This window comes from Arvicanthis niloticus, chromosome 18 (genome assembly GCF_011762505.2).
Source record: "Arvicanthis niloticus isolate mArvNil1 chromosome 18, mArvNil1.pat.X, whole genome shotgun sequence".
In the NCBI taxonomy this organism is placed as follows: domain Eukaryota; kingdom Metazoa; phylum Chordata; class Mammalia; order Rodentia; family Muridae; genus Arvicanthis; species Arvicanthis niloticus.
The window spans coordinates 40,953,767-40,978,245 of NC_047675.1; the positions used below are offsets into that span (position 1 = coordinate 40,953,767).

The 24,479-nt window shown below is 44.6% G+C and overlaps 1 protein-coding gene and 1 long non-coding RNA gene across 6 annotated transcripts in view; one reads left to right on the top strand and one right to left on the bottom strand.

The window, feature by feature from the left end:
- Wwox (WW domain containing oxidoreductase) overlaps positions 1-24,479 on the top strand; it is a 902,911-nt gene that overhangs the window by 609,079 nt on the left and 269,353 nt on the right. The window contains exon 9 of one of the 5 annotated variants that reach the window (XM_076915927.1): positions 24,125-24,169. The exons of the other annotated variants lie outside the window; for them this stretch is intronic. Coding sequence (XP_076772042.1) covers positions 24,125-24,154 — 30 coding nt within the window. The 3' untranslated portion in view covers positions 24,155-24,169. Of the gene's footprint in view, positions 1-24,124; positions 24,170-24,479 lie in introns of those variants that run through there. 5 annotated transcript variants of the gene reach the window in all.
- Positions 1-24,479, bottom strand: part of LOC143434983 (uncharacterized) — a 74,033-nt gene that overhangs the window by 30,431 nt on the left and 19,123 nt on the right. The window contains exon 2 of the long non-coding RNA XR_013104903.1: positions 20,905-21,075. This is a non-coding gene — a long non-coding RNA (uncharacterized LOC143434983). The remainder of the gene's footprint in view (positions 1-20,904; positions 21,076-24,479) is intronic.

Genomic DNA, 24,479 nt, shown 5'->3' on the forward strand with positions numbered 1-24,479 from the left:
CAGGATGTTGTTGATGTTGTTGATGTTGTTGTTGTTGTTGTTGTTGTTGTTGTTGCTCAGAGGAATGCCCTCTCTACATCTCCAGCCTTTTATTTTTACGAACAGGCTGCATGGAAACTACAGATTGTGCAGCAGCCCACTGTCTATCTCCGTGCTGCAGAAACATTCCTATTTCAGCTAGTCTCGTACCTGACTTACACAGCCTCCTTCCCACCGGTTTGTAAGTGTTAGTTTACACTGTACACAGAGAAGGCACACCGGTTCCCTTTTCTTCCTTGGGCTGCCTTTAAAGGCAATGCCAAAACTTCTTATTTTAATCTTAGTTCCATGACCCTCCAGGGGAGATGATGGCTCTGAAGCAACGCTTGCTCTCTCTCACACTCAGGCTCCTGTCTGCTTCTCTTTTGTAAGAAGGATGTGTTTCCCTTATTCTCCCGTGACAGAAACCCACCAATCCTCTATTGTAATCAACAAATAGATTTTGAAAGTTTGACTTTTTTTTTTTCCTAAAGGAGTTTCAAGGGTAAGATCTGCTGCTTTGTGAATGTCAAAGGATCTTTCTCATTGGCTCTTTCTTCTCCCCCTCTCTCCCTTGCTCTTTAATTCGTCCGTGTTCTCTACTTACTCAGCCTTAGATAATTTTCAAAGTACCGCTTCCTCCAGAGATCTCTAAACAGCAGAAACCCTGGCTGTTAAAGATTTGCTGTTCTCAGAGATTCCCAGTTAAGGTACCCCCCAGGTTATTTATAACTGGATTTTATCTCTGAAAATTAACTAAAAAGAAGATTAACCAAAAAGTCTAAAGGAAAAAAAAATGCCTTAAACACCTCATCTATTACACTGTGTTCAAACAGTTATTTTCGTTTTAAGGGTTTAGCAAACCCAGTGGAATGTACTTTCTAGTTTGGGGCATGAAATAAGATAACATTCTGCATTCCTCCCGGAGATATGGCATCCCTCCTTATAATGAAGATTCGAGGGAAGAAAATGTGAATGTCCTCAGTATGGTCTTATTACTGTGCCTGTTACATTAAGTGGGTCTCAGCTCTGCTGCTCCAAAGAGCCCCCAGGACATTTAAATACCTCTTCCGGAAACATACACTTTTCCTCAAAGGCCCTCCCTGAACCAAGTCACCCGATGGAGAAAGCCTGTCTTACTTTTAGACATTTCCTCATCTAAGTTGTCCAGGTGAGCTAGGAAGCCGGGAAAGTTTGCTGTACTCTATCCTACCAGGGCTTTGTCCATTGTACCCAATTTCTGCCCAAGTATAAGGTCAAGTCTGTGTACCCTAGGATAGGAGACCTTCCCTATCTGACCGGCCTGCCTCTTCCCTCTGACTGCCTATTTCAACGCTCTGGCCTGTGTGCCTCCTCCCTCTGATCTGCCTTTTGTTTCTCTGGCCTGTCTGCTTCCTCTCTCTGGTTTACCTGTCTCCTTTCTCTGACTTGTGTACCTCCTGTCTCTGACCTTCCTGCTTTATCCTTTTGGTTTGTGTGGCTCCTCTTTCTGACCTGCCTGTCTCCTCTCATGTGTCTATCTGGTCCTCTGACCTGCCCATCTCCTTCTCTCTGCCTCATCTTCATCTCTTCTCTTGCTTTATTATTATTATTATTATTATTATTATTATTATTATTATTATCCATTCCTCAGACATGCCAGTTGTGCCTCTGTCTCCAAGGCTTTGTCTCTGCTTTTCCCTCTTTCTGAAATGCCCTTCCATTGTGTATTCATGGGCTGCCCTTCTTCAATGCAGGGCCTTGCTCTCACATCTCTTTCTCGGCAGAGCCTGTCCTTCCCACTGACCCACTATAGCTGTGCCTGTGACCTCTGTGCTCTTTCTTCTTGACATACTTTCTACATAATGTTCTGAATGGACAGATGCACTCGGAGCTGTTCATGTGTTTTGTCTGCTCCCTCAATCTGAATAAATAAAAAAAAAAAAAAAAAAAAAAAAAAAAAAAAAAAAAAAAAAAAAAAAAAAAAAAAAACCTCCCAAGTATCCAGCTTTTAAAATAGATTTGCAAGTGTTGTTGTTTTCCAGCACATGGAGACAATAAACACACACTTCTAGACGATTCCAAAGGAACACATGGATACATCCTGTCCCCCACTCTGCCAGGTAGCCACACAGTTTTTAGTGTATCTTATACTTTAGGAAAAGTAGTTTCCCCCAAGCGGACTGACTTACTCATATAAGTAACTGAATGAAGGGATTTGAAAATGGCTCTCTATGACTTTCACTATTGACTGACAACATGACAGGATCTAGACCACCCAGCACACAAAGCTCTGGGTGTGTCTGTGAAGAAGATTCTAGATTGGGTTAACTGAAGTGGGAAGACCACCCTAACTGTGAATGGCACTGTCCCTTGGCCTGGGTTCCTGGACCGAAAGGAGAAAGTAAGCTGAATGCCAGCATCCATCTCTATGGTCTGACTGCGGATATAGTGTGACCAGCCAGCTGTCCCATGCTTCCACTGCTATGCTTTCCTCGACACAATAGATAGAATCACCAGACCACGAGCCCAAACCAAACTCTTCTTTCTTTACCTAGCTTTCTTCGGGTATTAAGACAAGTAACTAATTTACAATATTAGTTACTCTTCTATTGCTGTGGCAAAAACACCATGAACAGGGTAGCTTATAGAATAAAAAGGTTTACTTGGGCTTATGTCTTCAGAAGGTTAGAGTCCATGATGGCTAGGAAAAGTCTGGTCGCAGGAACAACAGAGAGCTCAAAAGCAGGAAGCAGAGTGCATACAGGGAATGTCTTGAGTCTTCTGAAACCTCACATCCCACACCCAATGACCCACCTCCTCCAGCAAGGACACACCTCCTAATCCTTCTGAAATAGTTCTAACAGCTAGGGACCAAGTGTATAGCTATATCAGCCTGTAAGGACCATTCTCATCCAAACCATCTGTATCAGAGATATTGAATGAATTCAGAGCTGATTGGAAGGTCTCCCTTGTACCTGTCATCAGAGATGAAAGTCCCACAAACAAGGCACTTCTGTACCCTACCCTTCCATGTGTTAACCAGGCCCAACCATGCTGAGCTTCTGAGATTAGTGAGACAGGGTGCATCCATGTTAGTATGGCCACAGACCCCTCCTGCTTCTTGTATCTCTTAACATACATAATCCTGGCACAAAACACAAACATTGGAGATTGGACTCTCACTGACGAGCTCAGGTAGCTGGCCTTACTTAGGGTAGTGGTGCCATAGTAGTGTTGGCGGGTAGACTGCAGATGGGACCCAGAGCAACAACCCTTTAGCTTCATTTCCCAAGATAGGCAGCAATCTAGGTAAGTTGTAGCAGATAGAAGTGGCATGATGGGCCATGGTCTCACAGGTCTCACTAACATGAGCTCCTGGGCTCATTCCTATCTCTCTAGGGACATATGACTGCTCTGCCCTCAGTTTATTCTTCAGCTAAATGGGATGATAAACAGCTTTCACAACTACTTCATATGGTTCTGGGAGAGGAGAAAAATGAAAGAATGCTCGTGAAACTCCTGGTTCGTTCTTTATGAAACAACAGGCACCAGCAGATGTCAGCCACTATGTATGTTTCTGAACAGCTAGCTCACGGGTTTGGTATGACAATAACACAAGATAATGAGTGTAAGGAATGTATCTTGGCACACATCAGAGTTCCATAAATGTTGTCAAATTCTTTTCTTAATTTCCTCTGTGTCCTGCTTGCTTCCGAGGCTCAGCAGGCTGGCTTCAACTCCAACCGTGCTACAGAGGCAACTTATAACTTCTGTGACCCTCAGTATCATGGGGAAAGAGAATCCAAGGAGGGAAATGGGAGATTCAGTATAAAGAATGTGGGCTTTGGGGGTCACAGAGTAGAGGTTCCATACTTGGAAAGGTCTAGTTAGCCCATTGGGCAGGTCTTGATGATCATATGGAGTGTGATAATTATTCCTCTCATAGCTGTTACAAAATACTCAACAGGGACACCTGAAGGGAAGAAGCATTTATCCTTGGCTCACGGTTTCGGATGGTATCTTTTAATCATGGCCCAGGAAGGCATGGCAGCTAGCGGTCTCATCTGTGACAGAGTGTGGTGGTTTGAACATGTTTGGCCCATAGGGAGGAGCATCATTAGGAGGTGTGGCCTTGTTGGAGGAAGTGTGTCACTACAGAGGTTGGGCTTTGGAGGTCTCATATGCTCAGGCTCCACCCACTGCCAAAAGATGGCTTCCTTTTAGTTGCCTGCAGATGCCAGCCTTTCCTGGCAATTGCCTTCCAATCCAGATGCAGAACTCTCAGCTCCTTCTCCAGCATCATGTCTGCCTTCATGCTGCTATGCTTCCTGCTATGCTGATAATGGACTGAACCTCTGAAACTGTAATCTATCCCCAATTAATTGTGTGCTTTTAGAAGAGTTGCCTTGGACATGGTATCTCTCCATAGCAATGGAAACCCTAACTGAGATCCAGTGGGAGCTGAAAGCATGGCTTATTTACATCTTGGTGGGTCAAAAGTAGAGGCAGAGACCACTTCTGAGGTCTGCCCCATAGCAACTCACTTTTGCTAGCTGGACCCCATGTCTCCATTTCACCTCAGGTAGACTTTTCAGACAAGGGCAGAAAGCAGCTTCATTCCTCACCAGAACGCCATAAGAATTGTGTCTAGGCCACATTCTTCTCTGAAACGTCTTAAGCCAGGACCCCACAGTTCAAACCACCCTCAGTACCAGTGTCTTTCATGCTCCTATGAGCTCTGGCCTATTAAGCCCTGCTTAAAGCCTCCCAGTGCTTTCCCAATCCAAAGTCTCACAGTCCACAGCTCTCCAAACAAAAGGATGGTCAGGCCTGTCACAGCAAGACCCTAGTCCCTGGCACTCACTTCTATCTTAGCTAACATCCCATTGCTGTAAAGAGACACCATGACCACAGCAACTCTTACAAAGGAAACCATTTAATTGGAGCTTGCTTACAGTTCAGAAGTTTATCCCTCTCTTAGGGCAGGAAGCACCGGTTGAATGCAGATGGACAGAATGGGTGTTGGAGAGTAGCTGAGACTTCTACCTCTGGATCAGCAGGCAGCAGGCAGAGAAACACTGGTCCTGGCCCTGAGCATTTAAAACCTGAAAGTCCACTTCCTGAAATACCCTTCCTCAAAAAAAGCCCCCACCTATCACAACAAGGCCACACCTAATTCCGCCACTCCCTATGAGCCTGTGGGGGCCATTTTCACTGAAAGCACCACCCTCCCCAAATGCCTCATCAGCTGTGGATGAGGGGCTCAAATACATGAACCTGTGTGAAACATTTCCTTGTCAAGCACATCTTTGGTAGACAACGACTCCTTCCACAATGGCAACGTAATATGAAGTTGGTACTAGCTGTCATTGTAAAGGTTCTCCATGCATTCATGTTCTCCATGCATTTGTACGGGATTTAAAGGCAAAGTCTAGGCTTCTGCTTTATGGAGATTTCCTCACATCTTCAAACATCTTTATCCACCATGACTGTAGAGTCAGCTGCAACCGAGCTTGGTTTTGTCTTGTGTTTGCATTGAATTTGTTTGTTGGGAGGGAGGCAGGGTCTCGCTGTGTCTCCTTGGAACTCACCATGTAGTTGGTCTTAAACTTACGTTGGCACCCTGTCTCTCTGCTTGAGTACTGAGATACTCAATTTAGATTGTATAGATACTGAATCTAATGGCCCTGCAAGATTAGAAAATAAGTCACAAGACAAACCCCAATTTTCTTCCTCACACATATAATTTACAGAATACAAGCACATACAACCAGGCTTGGCTGCTAACTTTCATCAAAGAGGTGTCGTCATTGTCTCCAAAATCTTCTCAGACTCTTGTATGATTTTGAAGTTTAAGTCTTAGATTTTTCTAAACATTAGGGAGTCATGGGGGCAGGGGGCAGTGATAGTAGCCAACCAAGAGTTTATATTAAAAAGTAGTTGTGGGGGGCTGCAGAGATGGTTCAGTCACTAAAATGCTTGCTGCTGGGTAAGCAAGACAGGCCCAAGTTTGATCCCCAGAACCCACTTTAAAAAGCTAGGTGTGATAAGCATGCTTGAAAATCTCGGTATCTGGAGAGGCATAGACAGACAGACTTCTGAGGTTCACAGGCCAGGTAGGCTCACCTCACATGCCAGCCCGAGGCTAATCAGAAACCCCATCTCAAAATTACGGTGGGAGCTCCAGAGGAAAGAAGTCCAAGGCTGACCTCTGCCATTCACACGCATGTATACACATGTGCACATGCACCTGTTCATATATGCCAGGTGAGTATATCCACATACACATACATGATCTCGCAAAATAAAAAAATAGATAACAAATCAAAGTAAGTACGGTTAAAGGCTAAAACAGAAATGGCCCTGTTGGTGCTATCTACAGTTCACCGAGAATTATATATGTGAGGAAGAAAACTGGTGTCTATCTGGTGGCTTATTTTGCAGTCTGGCAGGGACATTAGATCCAGTCGGACATCAGAAGAAACACCAGTTCCGAACCCCGGAGACTGCTGCCTTTGCAGTTTCTCTCCTATTAACATGGAAACACCTTACACGGTCGAAAACATCTCAAGGCTACTTTCTACCTTATTTTCCATCACTTCGGTCTAATGCCTGTGTGTGTGTCACCCAACCCCACCCCCACCCCTCCGCCAGCCCCCATACCTGTGGAAATGAGACTGTCACCTGCTTTGAGCATCCTGTTTCCTTTCGAGTTTGTAATGAAGCCCTCCGGGAATTACGAGATTACAAAAATGAGTTACAAATCCTCACCTACGCTACCAAAGTGTGGAGCCGCTTCCCCGGCTCTGTTTAAATTGTCTAGAAAACAAGAAATAATTAGTCAAGCGCTATTGGTAATTAAGCACATAAGACGAACATTAAACAAACTGCAATCTTGCACGATTTTGAAGGTGGATAGGCAGGTTTCCATGCTTGGAGCCCAGCCAGCATGCCCTTCCTCAATCCCTATGTTTATTTATGACAGGCAAGGGAATTCGCTTGTCTGACTTACTGATGTTCCCCTGGACAGCAGTCCATCTGAGAGTTCACAGACATGTGAGCAGTTATTTATTTATTTATTTTTAAACAGTATCATTATCCAGAAAGGATGAGCTCAAAGAAGTAGATGGATTGAGTGGAAAGACACTTTGCTCTCTCACTCTGATCTTACGTGCCTAAGCTGGGATCATTTCGTGGTTCAGAACACAGTGTGTGTGTGTGTGTGTGTGTGTGTGTGTGTGTGTGTGTGTGTGTGTGTGACATTTAGCTCTATAGGATGCTGGCTGTTTGAGAACCCAGGTCCTTCAGGTAACCAGACCCTATGCAGCCAGAGCTGCAAGCAGGGAAAGAACCCACCCAGCCTGACCCACACCCCTACCTGAAAAAGACAGCCCTGTCATATAGCCTGAGTCATGTGTGCCCTGCTCCATCACATAGCACAAGTCCCATATTAACTGAGCCTGCTTCCTCTAGGTCAAGGGCTGAAACTCTTTCATACTGCCTGTTGGAGGCCATGTTAAATATCTCGTCTGAAGGCTGATGGTTCTACTGGATGGCCTTTGACCTACTCCTTGCCCTGTTTCCCTCTCCCCTCCCCTCCCCTCCCCTCCCCTCCCCTCCCCTCCCCTCCCCTTCCCTAAAACCCAACAGCCCCCTTTTCAGAACAAATTTTCTGTGAGGGTCTCCTCTTCAAATCACCAGAGCTTCTTTTCACTGTTTGTATTTTATTTTTTGTAAGAAGAGTCTCACTCTGTAGCCCAGGCTGGAACTCACTCTGTAACCAGCCTGGTCTCAAACTGACAGTGATCCTTCTGCCTCAGCCTTACCATGTGCTGGGATTACAGGTCTGAGCCACCACGCCCAACTTCCTTGGAGTTTCTTAGAAAAGTTTACCTATATAGTCATTGCTGTACTAGAAAAATCTAAAAAAAAAAAAAAAAAAATCCATTTAATTTAGTCAGGTTTTTATTGGAGGTCAGAACTTTTAGAAAACTGATCCATAGGGTTGGATTAAGATAGATATTTTTAGAGAAACTCAGAAAAATCAACATTTCTAAACCACTCAGATCAGAAAGTTAAATATCCATTCAACAAACACGTTGGGCTTGCTTATAAAATTAGCCTAAATTAGATTACTCAAAGGAATGCTGTCAACTGGAAGACTTGCCAATACTGTATAACACTAGTCATTAGACAGACCTGTCCACCTAAGAGATTTCACTCCCAAATCTATATATAGTCATCAAAGAACATGCATGGAAAGAAAAAAGAAATCCAACATCCAAACCAGCTCTCTCCACCATGGTATGGCAAGGACAAAGATGCTGCCTCCATCTTATTAGTTAGGAGGAGTTTGATAATTATCCTTACATCAGAAGCTAAGGTTGAGATTGGACTGAGCAGGAAGTCATTGTCATGTGCTCCTCTGTTGTTTCCTTTTTCATGCTTGGGGCGTGTGCGTGTCCCTGTGTGTGTAAGTCCACCTATGTGCGAGACAAAGGTGAAGCCCAAGTATCATTCCTCAGGAATGAATGCTGTCTACCTAGTTTTACAAGACAGGGTCTCTCACCAGTCTGGAGCTTGCCAAGCAGACTAGGCTGGGTGGCCAGTAAGCCCTAGGGATGTGCCATCTCCACCTCTCCATCTTTGGGGTTACAAGTGCATGCTACCGCACCTAGCTTTTTCTGTGGGTGTGAAGGAGCAAGCCTAGCTCCCCATGTTTTGTAGCCAGTGCTTTACTGATAATCCTATCTCACTGACCTGCTATCTGGGTCTTGCTGTATATAGACCAGGCTGGCCTAGAACCCATGACTCTCTGCCTCAGTTCCATTAGGACTGGGATTCTAGGTGTGCATTACCACCCATGGCCCTTGCATATAGTGACAGGTACATGCATGCCCTGTGCTCTTGTTATGTGTGTGTCGTACTGTAACACAAGCTTCCAGGAACAGGAAAAGTTCACAGTCCCTTAAAAAGTTCAAGATAAGAAGTGAACTCAACTGCATGCCTTTTGTTTATTTCTCTGTCCCCCTTACCCTGAGTGGCACAGTCTTCAGTTCATAGCTTCTGGGCCCACCCAGCCCCAGCCTCACCCCCAGCTCTTGGCTCTGCTCCTGGAATCCTGCTTCTTCCAGTGTTAGGTGTGTGTGGTGTTCTTGACTGAAACAGCACCCCAATTCATCAGCAGGCTAGCAGAGAAGTCATCAGCTGTCGGGAGCTCACTCCCGAGGCAGGGGGATGCCAATCGCTCTCTATACTTTTTCTATAGTTTTTCCATTTGTAAATGGGAAAGGAGCATGGAAAAAAAATCCTCTTGCCTCTCCATCTGTATTTTCTTTACTAAATTATCCAGTCTTATAAATATTTGAATAACATTTGGTCGGGATAAAAATCTTTCCTGTCAGCTCAGTACAAGAGCATTTCTGGCTCCTGAGACCGTAGCAGTCAGAGAAATTAATATTGATTTGTTAGAAAATAGTTTTCACTCTGTCTAAACATCTTATTCTGGGGCTCTTGAACCAAAATTATGAATTTAAAAGCAGCAAAATACTTCTTCGCAGTTGTCCCAGTGAAACTAATTATGGGCAGATTGTGGAAAAAAAAAAAAAAAAAAAAAAACTGTATTGGATGCGATTTCCAGGAAAGAGTTCCACTAACCAAAATTCAAGAGGTCCAGAGACGGATGCCTGATTTATTTGAGCAAGCTGAAATCTGGTAGCATGGAAGACTTATGTAAATAGTTTCCACCGTTTCTGTGTGGGTAACACGATACCTTAACATCTCATAAATGGAAGAAGATGAAGGGGGGCTTTTAAAAAGCTACTAATTTAATTCACTTTGTAGAAAGGTCAGAGTTTTTCCCTTCTTTCTTAGGACTATAAGGTTTGTTTTTTTTTTTTTTTCCAGCTCTTTCCTCTGCTACATAAATGTACAAAATTTGTCTTGGCTTTTAATTACATGCATGTTTAAGGTTTAGGGTAGAAAAAAAAGATTTTTAAAGGAAAAAAGAAGAAAATAAATTATTACCCACATGCCTATGCCCATTAAAACCCTATAATATATTTTTTCTCTAAAAGATGATTTTTTTTTTTTTTTGTTTCACGGAACTCCCCGCCCATCCATCTCTGTCCTGCAGTATTTATTCAACATTGAATGTGAAATAAACCCTAACTATGATTTAATATAGTGGGCTAGCAAAGGAATGTCTCCTCTTTCAGACATATAAATTGTTCTCGTGTGTGTGCGTGTGTGTGTGTGTGTGTGTGTGTGTGTGTGTGTGTCTGTGTGGTGGTGAGTAGGATGTGGGGTATCAGCTGTCACTCTCTCTCTTATTCACTTCAAACAGACTTTTCTCACTGTACCTGGAGCTGAGCTGACAGCCAACCCACCCTGTGTTTTCCATCTTACTACCTCCTCACAATGCTGAGTCTTTAGACACAACCACCAGAGGCTCTTTGGGTTTTGTTGTATTGTTTCATTTTGCTTTGTTTTTCTTACATGGTACCGGGGATTCAAACTCAGGTCCCCAGGCTTGGGTAGCAACTGTTCTTATTCACTGAGCCACCTCCCTAGCCCTGTTTCCCATTTTAAGTAACACATCATGGAACATCTCTGTTCTGTGCAGAATTCCTTATCTGATTGGAGAGACTTTCCTAGCTGCCTGGAATTTCATTTTTCCACCTGTTCTAAGATCCTGATACATACATATTATATGATGTATTCCATAAATATGAGATTATTAAAAGACAGACACATGATGGGAGAAATGTATATGCAGATAGACTGATTGAGAGATAAAAAGAGAGACAAATATATAGAATACAAATGCAAAGAAACCTGGCTCTGGTGACTCATGCCTGTCATTTGTCCGGCACTCAGGAGGTAGAGGCAGGAGGGTCAGGAAATCAAAACCGCCCTAGCTTACATAGTAAGTTTTAGGCCAGCCTGGCTATGCAAAACAATCTTAAATAAGTAAATAAATAAATGCAAAAAGACTGCAGAGACAATATAATTAAACCCAAAGACGTTCAGTTGGATCCTATCCGCCAGAGCTGTGGGGATACAGGGCTTGTCCATAGTTGTCACCTTTTGGAGAGCACCGTTAGATCCTTGAGGGATGGAAACACAGCTTACGGAGTCAAAGCAACCTTTTCCTTGAAAAAGTTTATTGAAGCATCATGAATATGGAATCCTTATAGTTCATAGGCTCTGTTGGGATAAGGAGGACCAATTCCAGTCTTCATATTATCAATTTCAAATTTTCAGAACATTGGAATGTATATGTATATACACATATGTGCACATCCATTGTACATACACACAGAGAGAGAGAGAGAGAGAGAGAGAGAGAGAGAGAGAGAGAGAGACTAGTACTGTGTTTGTAGAATGAACTATTTTCCTACCACAGAGTCAGCGGAACCAGGCTGTGTATCAGAAGACAGTTTCATTGTCAACCTAATCCACTGTCACCTTGTAAAAGGCCATTTTATTTTGTAAGCGATTCCCCTATGGCTCCTCATATTTCTGAGATGCTCGAACTTTATTATCAACCGTTACAGCTTTCTTCCCTTTCTCCCAACCCCGACCGTTCTGGAGTCGTTAACTCATTTGCTGGGGAGGAACCTGTTTGATATCCACCCTAGCATCAAAGTAACACAAGTAGCGCACAGTGCGTAAAGACAACAGGGTGATGTAGAAAGAAGGAAACAAAAAGAACATTAATAAGTTGCTAAGAACAACTGAAGAGATTTCCAGAGCATTTTAATCACTTTCTCCGGGAAGCTGAAGTTCATGGACATCTCAGATACTGTCTCATGGTGTGTGCATAAGCACTGGGGACAGACATGGTGACACCTGGCCCTATCCCATAGAGTAGCTGAGTCGAAATCCCCCCAAGTCTTTTTAAAGATGGGGGTCTTCCAGACACGACAAAGGAGAGGACGTTACCAAATCGCAATTCCCATTTGCCTTTCGAGGTGTTGGGTTTTTTTTTTTTTTCTCTCCCTCCACACTTGTGCAATTAAGGGTTTTGCTGAGTGAGCTCGGGACTCTGTCTCTTTAAGTGTTTAACAGTAATTGGTTCATGTCCCTGCGTTCATTGAAAATCCTAGACATTTCATGTAGGATCTTCTTAATGAGGGGATGAATTTTTCATTCACATTAGAAAGCTCACTCTGACAAACAATTTCTAAATAAAACTTTGGCGACATGACATCCCACATTGGACCTGACACCGAGGACAGGTGCATTAGAATATAACTCCATGGCGATCCTTCAAGCTGTCAGCCATGAATATTTTATTTCTTAATGAATCATCTTCATGAAATGAACTTTCTTGTTGTAGTGTCAGTGCCATTTACAACAAAAAGCCGGCTCCCTTTTCAAAAGGTGAGCTCGGGAAAGATGCTGACGTGTGCACAAGCTGCCTTACCCCACCTGAGTGGCTGGGGACCCAGCTGCACACTTCCCACCCCTCTGCTGAAATCAGGGACCCTGGGAGAAGATGTTCCAGGAATGCTGCTTCTTTTATCAGAACTGAGTTCTGGGGAACCCAACTAGGGGCCCATGGGCACCTGTAGTCAGGTACCACCAGCTGTCTGTCCGCGTGCCACAGATGCCCAGGTCCACAGCATCTGTCCTCTTAGAAAGCTGTTAAAATGAAGAGACCTATCGGTATGACCATATCAATAGCCCCCCCCCCCCATAGAATGTTCCAGAACCTGTGCCAGAAAAGATGACCCCAGTAGGTAAAGGTGCTTGCTGCTTAGCCTGACAACATAAATCCAGGTACCCAGATGGCAGCTGGAAAGAACCAGCTCCCTCAAGTTGTCCTCTGATCTGTATACATGGTACATGCACAAGAACACACACACACACACACACACACACACACACACACACACCCTTGTTAGGTGTCTCTGGCCCTAGATGTAGTCTCTGGTCTCTGTGTAGACAATATAATTGCTTCCCTTAAATAGCCTGGGGTTAGTTTTGAGGCATTGGCATTGGAATATTGGTGCAAGGATATCCCCACACCCCACTTTTTTCTCCTTTTAAATTTGAATTTTCAACCATATTTTCCAGACTGCCTTGTGGTCCTGTTTCCTGGATCTCATTCTTTCTCTCTTCTTTCTAGTAGCAATATCAGTCTCTTTCCCTTAAGGCTTGCCACTTGGCACTTCCCTCCCTCTTGAGTCACTGAGATGCTTTCTTGAACTTAGTCCCCAGCACTTAGTCCCAATACTCAGTCCCCAGTCCTCAGTTCTCAGCATTCAGTCCCTAGTACCCAGTCCTCAGCACTCAGTACTCAGTTCTCAGTACTCAGTCCCCAGTACTCAGTCCCCAGCACTCTCCCTATCTCTCCTCCCAACTATCCCAGTATTCTTCCTCCCACAGTGGCCCCAGCCCTCTTTGAATTTGGCTCTCAGGTTGATGACGCCTGCCTCTCACATTGATGACACCTGCCCCGGGCCTCTTGCTTTTTATTTCTCACTTCAGAAACTGCTAAACTACAGATCAATGTCTATTGAAACCTGGATTAGCAGACTACAACTGTTGTCTGTTTTAGGCAGGGGGAAAAAAAAAACCCTTGATTCTCTTATTGCTACAATGTCAGAATTGAGTATTTGCCACAGACACTGGCTCACAACCACAGAAATTATTTCCAAAGGGCTCCTTGTAGATTACACTTGCCAGGTATGGTGGTGCATGCTTATAATCCCTCAGAGAGGCTGAGGCAGAAGGAGTATGAGTTTCAGACCAGTCTGGGTTACCTAGAAAGATGCTGTCAAGGAGAAATGATGGGGAGAAGGGGGCCAGAGAGGAAGACAAGGAGGGGAGGGAGGAGATGGAGGGAGGAGGGGAAGGGAAGGAAGGGGAGGGGAAAAGGGAAAGGAAGGGCATGGGAGGGAGAAGAAAAGGGTGGAGAAGGGAGGAAAAGAAAAGGGAGGAGAGGGGGAGGGAGGAAGAAGGAGAGGAGAGGGAGGAGGGAAGGAGATGAAAAAGGAGGGGACAAGGAAGAGATAGGTAAGGGAGGATAGAAAGGTCATGGAAGGGAGGGACGGAGAGATGCATTGGGGAAGGGAGGCAGGAAGGTGGGGAGAGGAACAGAAGGAAGGGAAGAGAATCGCCAACCGCTGGTGACTACTCTGGATCCGGGGCCTGGATCCATCCATCCAGGACCCAAAGCTCTGCAGTCAAACCGGCAGGGAGTGTCCCCGTCCTCGGGCAGCACATGCTATGCTCTCACAGCTCCAAATATACATGGGTGGGATAAAATAGGCACAAGGGCTGCCTCTCGGGAGAAAACATGGCTGAGTGTCAGGGTGTTCCTCAGGCACAGAGGAAACGGAAGAAACTTGAAATCTGTTGTTCTTTTGTCATTAGGCTTTAGCGAGAATGACTGTCGTTGAGCGAGCTCTCCGTGTGGGCAGGTGACGATTTTCCCCCTTATCTTTTAACTTTCGAGATCTTAGCTCTGCGTTTTTCTGTGTCACAGCTGTAGCAACATCGGTCACATGAGGTTTGCAGGCCCATCCTCGCCTTCGGGGCAAGCGCTTCCTGTGCGGTCCCCATTGAGCTTCCGTAGGCCCCTGTTAGTTTCCAGGCCGTCCGGATTATTTGAATTACAATCTGTGCGCTGCCCCCCCTTCTTTCCCCCCTTTCTTCATTCTCTCTTTCACATTAGGAGGTTTCTATTACCCAAAAGCATGCGTCATCCACCTAGTGTGTTCATTCTGTGGTTCCCACTGCAGGGACATGGGGACACTTTTTATTTTTTTAATAAGTGAGGTCAACAGTTCTGCAGCAAATGAACACTGACGTACACTTGGTTAAAGAGGCATATTTGCCATTGAGGTATGGTTATTTAAAATTCTCTCTCTCCCCATATGTGTGTGTGTGTGTGATATGTACACACACACATACACACACATACACACACACACACACACACACACACACACACAGGAGTGACAGGATCTCTCACATAGCCCAGGCTAGCTTCCATCTTACTCTCTAGCTAACCATGACCTTGAACTTTTGCCTCCACCTCCCGAGCGTTAGGATTACATAGCCGTGTGCCTCTACCCGGGGTAAATACAATCCTGGGGTGGGGGTGGGGGCGTTACAGGGCTCTATACATGCTAGGCAAACATTCTATCCACCGAGCCACATCCCCAGCCCGAGTCGTGAGATTAAGTTTTAAACAAAAATCTATGAGCAAAGATCCATCATTGTTCTGTTCAGGAGTGGCTCTCTGCTCTGATCTCTCGGGTTCCCACTGGACACTCGTCCCACCCTTAGTCCCTGAGTCTTGGGTAGTTGTCCCCAGAACACAGGTCACAGTCATGGTGGCTCATCCACATATACTTGCCAAAGCTGACCCAACAATTGTGCCCGTTCAATCCCTTCTTGTCCTCTTCGCAGCCCTGACAACCCCCGTCTTAACTCGGAGGGCAAAGCCAGAATGGGAGGTGGGGTGGGGGAATGGTAGGATCCAGACTTTGTCTGCTTACTTAACTGGGGTTTCCAACTTCTGGTTCCGTAAACAGATCACTCCTTACCTGTGACGTTATTGAAAAGTTACCTTCCCATTCACTTTCTGTCTGTGGAAGCACCAGCCCCACCCGCATTTCAGGTATCGCTTCACAGAAAACCAGGTTTCAGATCTTCTTATCACTTCTCATTAAAACTCACCTGTAGCTATCAGCAGTTCAGCTCTGTCCTCTCGATGCCTGGCATGAACTCTCTTTATGGGTCTTGTCCCTCAAGGCTAAGGGAAGAGCAAACCTCATTTGTCGACATTTTTATTACATTACCAACTGTCTTCCCCAAATCTCTCTAAATGACTCTTAGTCTATTTCATAGAAAATTAAAAAAAAAAAAAAAAAAAAAGTCACCCAACACAGGATTAGACAAATAACTTAGTCAGTAAAGTACAGGAGGAGCAAAGTTTGGTCCCAGAAACCATGTTTAAAAAAACTAGATGTGGGGCTGGAGAGATGGCTCAGTGGCGAAGAACGGCGGACTGTTCTTCCAGAGGTCCTGAGTTCCAATTCCCAGCAACCACATGGTGGCTCACAACCACCAGTAATGAGATCTGGTGTCCTCTTCTGGTGTGTCTGAAGAGAGCAATGGTGGTGTACTCAGATGCATAAAATAAAAATAAATAAATCTTTAAAAAACAAACAAACTAGATGTGGTAGCGTTGTGTATATAAGCTCAGTGCTGGAAGGCAGAGAGGCCTCCACATACATGCATATCCATAAGTACACTCGAATGCACATATATCACACGCACACAGACACAGACATGTCTACAGTCGTGTGCATGCACACACATGCATGTACAGAGACATGTCTCTGTAAACACACAGGCACAGTCACCCAGCATCTTCCTGTATCTTTTTCTCAGTCATCCCCTGCTCCCTAAGCCCCGCTTTTTCACCTCTATTGTCCTATCAGCTGGGTGATAACAATATGCAAACTCCAATTTAAGACCTGTTATCTACCAATCACAGCACAATGCTTGGCTATCTTAGAAGCTCAGGTCTCCATTCCCCTTACCTTCATCTCTGCACAGACCTTAGAAGATTGCACTTCATTAAATTATTCTTATAATGAGTCCCCGTTACCAGGGAATGCGGAGTTAAAAAGGTGATCGCACAAAAATCAATTAGCATAAGACCTGCTGGACCCACGGAAGTGACTAGATCCTAATCAATAGCAATATGATTACATCTGTGCCACAATTATAAATTATTTAAAACACTACCCCTAGGTTACTGACTAGTTGCCTTTAAATTAAATTCCCTGTCAATAATTGATGCAAAGAATTAATGCACGAACACCTTCAGTTACTGAAACTTTTTTTTTTAAAGGTGGCATAAAATATTGAAGTGCGTGGCCCCGTCATTAGCAGCTAGGCTGTCTGTTTGACACAGCATCCCTCTGTTACAAATTGGTCAAGAAAGACTCTCGGATGTTGAAAGATGACAAGGACTGAGTCCACTACTGGGCAGTGTTCTAAGGACACTGAGGAGCACCATGAGAGAGAGGTTCAGCAGACAAAGGCAAGGGGCTGGGGGAACCGCTAACTGATACTCTGTTTTATTTCTTCAATCCTAATAAATAAGGAACTCTCCTTGTTTTGGTTAATTCTTAGACCCCACGGCTCTCGGTGACGGGAGGTCTTATCAATCTGACATAGATAAGCAGTGAGAACTTCAGAAAGAATAAAAAGGAAGGGAGGGAGAGGGAGGGAGGGAAGGAGGAAGTTGAGGAAAGGAGGGGTAGGGAGGGAGAAAGAGAGGAAAGGAAATCAAGTAAACCTTTCCGTGATCCCTGTCCTCGCTCCATCTGTGTCTTTCTGCTTCTGTTTAAACAACATCACCGGCATGGCAGCTCTCTCTTCAATGGCAATTCTTTGTATGTTCAGTAAAGCACTGGAAAATGGAGGACACCGAGTAGGGGTTTCAGGGACCAGGGGAAAGGATTAAGTCATCTATTACCAGCCCAGGCTTTTGTGTGATTCCACAGACAGAGGCCACTCAGGTGGCCAAGTAATGGCTGTGTGCGGAGGAGGGGTGAGAACGAATCAGGAGATAGAACGGGAGCCCTCCCCTGAGCATGCGCGCACACCTGTGCGCGGAGAAGGGCAGCAGGGATGCATGGGACGCAGGAGTCTGAGACGATGCTTCTGGTAAGCTTGTCATCTAATAATCTAATCTCCTTATATGGGGACAACAGATGTTCCAGGAGTGCCCACCCCCTTTTTTAATTGGGAATGGTGCATTTGAACGGGTCACCTGGGCCATGTTGGCCGTGCAGCAGAAGCCTGAGGAGTCAAGCAACGTTGCCTTTTGCCAAAACATCTTTCTCTGAATTTACTTAAGGGTTTGCTTTTGTGTTGCGTGCAGGAACGGTTACCTGCATCTAAGTACGCTGTGTTCCTGTAGAGGTCAGAGTGGGTGCTGGATCTCTAGAACTAGAGTTATAAACCTTTGTGAGCCCCTATGGGAGCAGGAATCTGTACCCAGCTCCTCTGGCAGAGCAGATAGCACTCCTAACTACCCACCCATCAAGTGGCTCTGCCTCTCCCTGTTTGGTGCTTTGAGATGCAGACTCAAAAACAGCAAGGAAAACAATAACTGAACAAACAAATAGAAACCCATAATCTCCTCTGCTCGAAGCCAAACAGCCTGGCCAGTGACACCAAGGTACACCATCTTCAGAGCAAGGGATTCTGATACCATGCATGCTGTGTCCTCTGTTTTAATCTTTTGTCATACATGGCCAGGGCCGTTTAAGCAAGCTGGCTTCACAGGTGTCTGAATGTTCAGTCCTGTGACTGATTCAAACTGTGTCAAGTCTGTCCTCTGGTACCCTTAACCCTCCGTTTCTGTAGAGCTCAGTCTGCCTGGGATACAAAGCCCTGGCTTCTTTAGCACCGCCTACAGTGAGTGAGGCAGGAAGATCAGAAGTTCAAGCTCACTCTCAGCTACACAGTGAGTTCAAGGCCAGTCTGGAATAGATAAGACCCTGCCTCAAAAACAAAAGCCAGAAACAGGAACAAGCCCAGGATTATCTGGCAGCTGGAACAAGGCCCCACAAAAGCCCTCAAGGTCAAAGAAGCTTCTGGAATCAGGATTCCCTGTCTTCGTTTGATGGATGAACAACAGTTACCCAAACAGATTAGGAAGGCTACTATGACAGGACACCCCACACCTCAGCTGTGTCCCACCTGAGACCTGAACCAGCAGAACCGGAGTCCCCACTGGCTTTGACTGTCCTGTCACCAGTTCCTGAGGAGGCCAAGCCTCAGTCTCGCTTGTCACTCTTGTCTCAGTCTGGCTTTGTGAAACTCTCACATGAGGTTTCCATAAACAGCATGTACCATTTATTTTTAGCTTGTCTAGATCAGCTTCTTTTAATTTTTTTTTTTTTTTAAATTTTCTGTTGTTTCTTAGAAAACTATCTCCCGGCAAACAGCATGGCAGAAACAGAGAGAACTACCTTCCCGACCCCACCCACACCCACTCCTCTCTCAGACTCTGCTCCCTCCATCTCGTTACCACACGCATGGCATGCCATTTTCTTATATACTTTTTCCTTCGCTTCATATTCTATATCTTGTCCTGTCTTTTTTGCTCTGCCCTTCCTTCATTCTTCCTTCCTTTCTTTTTTCTTTCTCTTTCTCTCTTTCCCTCTCTTTCCTCTCTCTCTTTCTCTTTCTTTCTTTCTTTCTTTCTTTCTTTCTTTCTTTCTTTCTTTCTTTCTTTCTTCATTTCTCTATTTCTTCCTTTTTGATTCTTTTTCTCTGGGCCTCCCTGCTGTTCACCAAGGGATTCTCTCTAGCCCTGGAAGTAACTTTCCTTTCCTTGTTCTAGGAAGTGTCCCTTCTAAGTTGTCTCTTTCCCCTTCTCCTTCACACTTTTGCCTCAGACAGCTAAGGGGAAGCTCAACTCACGCCTGCTGTTTTCCAAGACAGAACCACGGGCTTTTGTTTATTTGGGTCCTTTTGAGTAGAGGAACAAGAGTTTCCTCGACATGTTTGTTAACATGTTTGTTACCGGATGAGCAACTCTTTGTAACCTGGCCTGAGTCCCCTCCCCTGCCAGGTGCTGCAGAGTCATTTCCCGGGTGTGTCAGTCCTTAGAGTTTACTTCCTTTTCCACAATTAGCCATTCTCGGCATTTCTTTGAAATTTTAATGTTTGACTGAAGCCCGACTAGGTCGTACCAGTAGTCCCAGCTACTCTGGAGGCTGAGGCAGGGATCTTTTGAGTCTGATAGTTCAAGGTCAGTCTGGGCAGCATAATGAAACCGTCTCAGAAAAACAAAAAAGTTACACAACAGTCTGTCCCCCCAACCCTCCCGCCCCACCCCCACATCTGGTATGGTGTTGAGTCCTGGGAATATTTGGGACTCAATCTGCTTTCTTTCCTTTACTTCAGTAGGAAAATGGATAGGATCCCCTAAGTGTACTTTGGACAACATAATTACTGATGTTCAATGGTGCCTGGCATGTATGTCATAAATCCCTGGAGCAATCGTCGTTGTCGTTATCATCATCATCATCATCACCACCACCACCATCATCATCACCATCATCGTCATCTTAGAATAGGGTCTCATGCACCCATACTTGTCTTGAACTCACTGTGTAATAGCAATGACCTTGAACTCCTGACCCTCCTGTTTCTACTTCCCAAGCTCTGGGATTGCAGGCCTCACCACCATACCTGGTTTATGCAGTCCAGAGATAAAACCCAGGCCTCTCTGCATATCGGAGAAGCACACTACCAGCTAATTGGCTACATTCCCAGCTCCCTGTTTTAATCAGTGTTTGAACTCAGTTTCTTCTCTTAGGACTAGGAGCTCTTAAGATCCACTCTCTGCTCTCCCCAATTCCTTGTGGCCGTCTCCATCCAGCCTGGTTTCCGGCCCCCCTTCCCCCTTTTCATTTCACAAAAATTTTAATGTGTCCGGGAACCAACCTGATAGTATACCTTCCTGCCCAGCCTGCTTAGTGTATCAACTGTGGAAAAACTGCCTGAGCCTGGAGGGTTGTAACACATGACACTGACCCCCGTGACCCCAAAATGGGCTTTGTGTTTTCGCAGTGCAGCTCTTTAGAAAAAAACAAAAAACAAAAAACCCCGTGACTAACTGAACTTGGCATGCCGCTTGCTTCTCAGAATTTTCAAGCAGAAATTATCTGATGACTGGACTGCGGCTGCATACCCCGGGGCTCCAGCAGATCCACCCAGGCCCTTCCACGAAGAAGTGCGCGGAAGCCAGAGTGAGGTCCCACGCATCCGCATCCCCGCTTGTGGCCTGCGGAGCCTCAACTTCCCATCACTCTGGGCGGGCACCAGTTTACGAGAACCCTGTGTGTATCTTACCTCAGTTGCATGGTTAGGGACGTAAGCTCAATGGTTTCTGTCAAGGTTTCCATAGTGAGGGGAGTTGCTAGATGTGCCGATGCGTAATATCTGCTTTTGCAAACCGCACTTCAAAGTCTATAGCATCGTTCGTCGTCGTCTTGGGAACCCTCACAAAAATTCAGGCTCACCCTATTAAGATAAATAAAACCCGCCCGATCACCAGTAGGTTTCCCTTAACTTTCTGCAGGTTTCTTTCCTTTTCTCAATGAAGTAAAGCGCTCAAGTTTCTATATCGGGTGGCATCTTCCTCGCTGATTCCTGGTAACCCCAGAATGCAAAGCTTCACGAGAAAGGATTGGTGTGTCAACTTCTCCACAGAGCTTAAACTGTGTTGTCTGCTGTACCTCACGGTGTAACAGGAACCGAGCTTCTAACCAGAACTGATGGCCTAATTTGTACAAAGTACAAGCCAATGTCTGCTCATCTTTAGGACTAAATAGTGGTATCCCATTGACAAGTTAGATAGTGCACAAGCCACTCGAGAATTTACTGTTGCTATGGACTTGATTTCTGCTGCTCTTAGACCACCCACTGATCTTCAAAATATACATTGGTTAGATCAATGGAGAAATACAAATTTATGTGGAGTACAGGTCTGGTGTATTCAGAGTGTCTAACAAAAGATTTAAAAAAAAAAAAAAAAAAGAACAGGCTGGTTGACTCCTAGAATCTGTGTATGATCCACAGACACACTGAACTATAGTTGCAGCTTAGAAAAACATCAGTATGTCCTAGCATTCTCAGAAAAGGACAGTCTCATGAATTTGGACCCAGCCAAAGCTTAGCACCCCAGGTCAAAGACTGCTGGCAAAAAGAATGTGGTCTAAATTCGGTTTTCAAAATAATTAAGCATTTGCAGAATCCACTTATACTCATTAAAAAGGAAAGTCGCCGGGCGGTTTCCGGTGTTCTCACACAATCACTCAGTCATCATCAGAAACGGGGGTTTGGATAAAAGTTTAAAAGTTTAAGTGATGTTTGTCCTAAAGCCGCTCGGTGTTTACAAAGTTGTCAGAAATGGGCTGACAGTTAAAAAAAAAAAAAAAAAGAAGTCAAGCTCAGAACATCCCTACCCCACAAAACCAGTGAGCTTCCTGATGATTAACTCACCCAAGGTCACACCGCTAATGAGAAGAGAAACCAAAATAGTGACCTTTGATTCCTAAGCTCTGTCTCTTCCTCCATAGCCTGATGCACTCAGAACAGAATTGATAGCCCACAGAATTGCACGGCCTGGAGAGGCGGCTAGGTAGTACAGAACAGAGCAGTGGCTGCCCTTGTAGAGGACCCAGGTTCTGTGTTCTGTTTCCAGCACCTACATGGAGGCTCACGGCCACCTATAACTCTGTAACTCACCTGTATAGTTCTAGGGGATCTCACAGCCTCTCTGGTCCCCTCAATCACTTAGACTCACATGGTGTATGAAAGTGATCTCTCTCTCTCTCTCTCTCTCTCTCTCTCTCTCTCTCTCTCTCTCACACACACACACACACGCATACTCACACGTACACATAAACATTTTGTAAACATTATTTAAAAATAAGCTATGTCCTTTCTGTCTTTCTTTCTTTTTTCTTCTTTATATATATATATATATTTTTGTCTTTTTCCAAGATAGGGCTTCTCTCTGTAGCAGCCTTGGCGGCTCTGAAACTCTCTTTTTAGACCAGTCTGATCACAAACACACAGAGATACACCTGCCTCTTCCTCTGCCTCCCTTGAGTGCTCAGTGCGGGGATTAAAGGTGTGCCTTACCACCTGAACTTGAAACTTCCAAGGACCTTTGTGAGTTGAATTTTTTACCCTTGACATAAAAGATGTCTTCAATTTTGCTTCCTTATGTAAGGCTCTGGTTGTGATCCCAGCAAGGCAAAAATAAATAAATAAATAAATAAATAAATAAATAAATAAATAGTGAGTGAATGAATAGCAGATAATAGATTAAAAGTCATCAGTGAAATAAACTCTCTTACAAGTGTTTGTAATTGTGTATGAGTGAGAGGATATTTACATGTGTGCACACACACAGACTCTATTAAATAATGTAAGTGACATGTCATAGACTTAACATTTTGAAAACTATAGTTCCCTATTTTTGGACAAGCGTGTCCATATACTTGTGTGGTTATCAGTCTTCCTAGGATATAGAATCTTCTTATCTCCCTGTAAGTGACTGAGTTTCTCTTTCAGTATATCCTAATGCTCTCAGAGGCCCACACTGCTCCTTTGTGGCCTTACCTGTTCTGGAATCTCATTTAATGAAAACTGTACCTACCCTTTCATGTCGAGGTTTTTTTGTTTGTTTGTTTGTTTTGTTTTTTTTGGTTTTTTTGTCATTGTTGGTTTGTTTAACAGCTAGCATGTTTCTGAGACTCATATACATGGGTGTGTATGTGACGATCTCTCCATTTCAATTGAGAATATTCCTTCATTGGAAAACTATGCTACGGTTTAGTCATTCATCTGTTTATAAAAGGTAGGGTACTTCTGTTTCTATGAACAGCTTTGCAAAAACTGGTGACATTTTTTTGTTTTCATTTTATTGATTGATTGATTGATTGATTGATTGATTTGTTGATGATTGGTTTTTCAAGATGGGGTTTCTCTGTGTAACAGAGCCCTGGTTGACCTGTACTCACTTTGTAGACCAGGCTGACCTCGAACTCACAAATATTCACTTGCCTCTCCTCCTGAGTGCTGGGATTAAAGGTATACAACCACCACAGCTGGTAGTTGGTGAAAATTCTAATTGACACATGCTTGCACATATTCATGGGATAATGTGTGATATACTTAAAGTATTTATTTTATTTATGTGTGTGTATGTGTTCTGGGTGTGATCCTAGCAAAATCATACCCAGAACACACAGGTTCCTGCAGAAGCCGAAAGAAGGCACTGAAGCCTCTGGAGCCAGAGTTACAGGTAGTCGTAAGCCTCTCTGTGTGGCCGCTGGGAACTAGACTAGGGTCCTCTGCAAGAGCAACAAGTGCTCTTAACCACCAAGCCACCTCTCCAGGGACACTGTGTGATAACTGATCTATGTGATTATCGTATAATGATCAGATCAGATCCGTTAACATTCTTGCTCCATTATCATTCCCCTGTCTCCTTTCTTCTCTCTCTCTCTCTCTCTCTCTCTCTCTCTCTCTCTCTCTCTCTCTCTCTTCCCTTTTTCAGACATGGTTTCACGGTGCACCCCTAACCTAGAACTATAATGCAGACCAGGCCAGCCTTGAAGTGACAGAGATCCACCTGCCTTTGCCTCCTGAGTGCTGGAATTAAAGGTATGAGCTACCATTTTCTCTCTCTCTCTCTCTCTCTCTCTCTCTCTCTCTCTCTCTCTCTCTCTCTCTCTCTTCCCTTTTTCAGACATGATTTCACGGTGCACCCCTAACCTAGAACTATAATGCAGACCAGGCCAGCCTTGAAGTGACAGAGATCCACCTGCCTTTGCCTCCTGAGTGCTGGAATTAAAGGTATGAGCTACCATTCCTGGCTCGATTATTATTTCAAACTCCTGTCATCTAGCTTC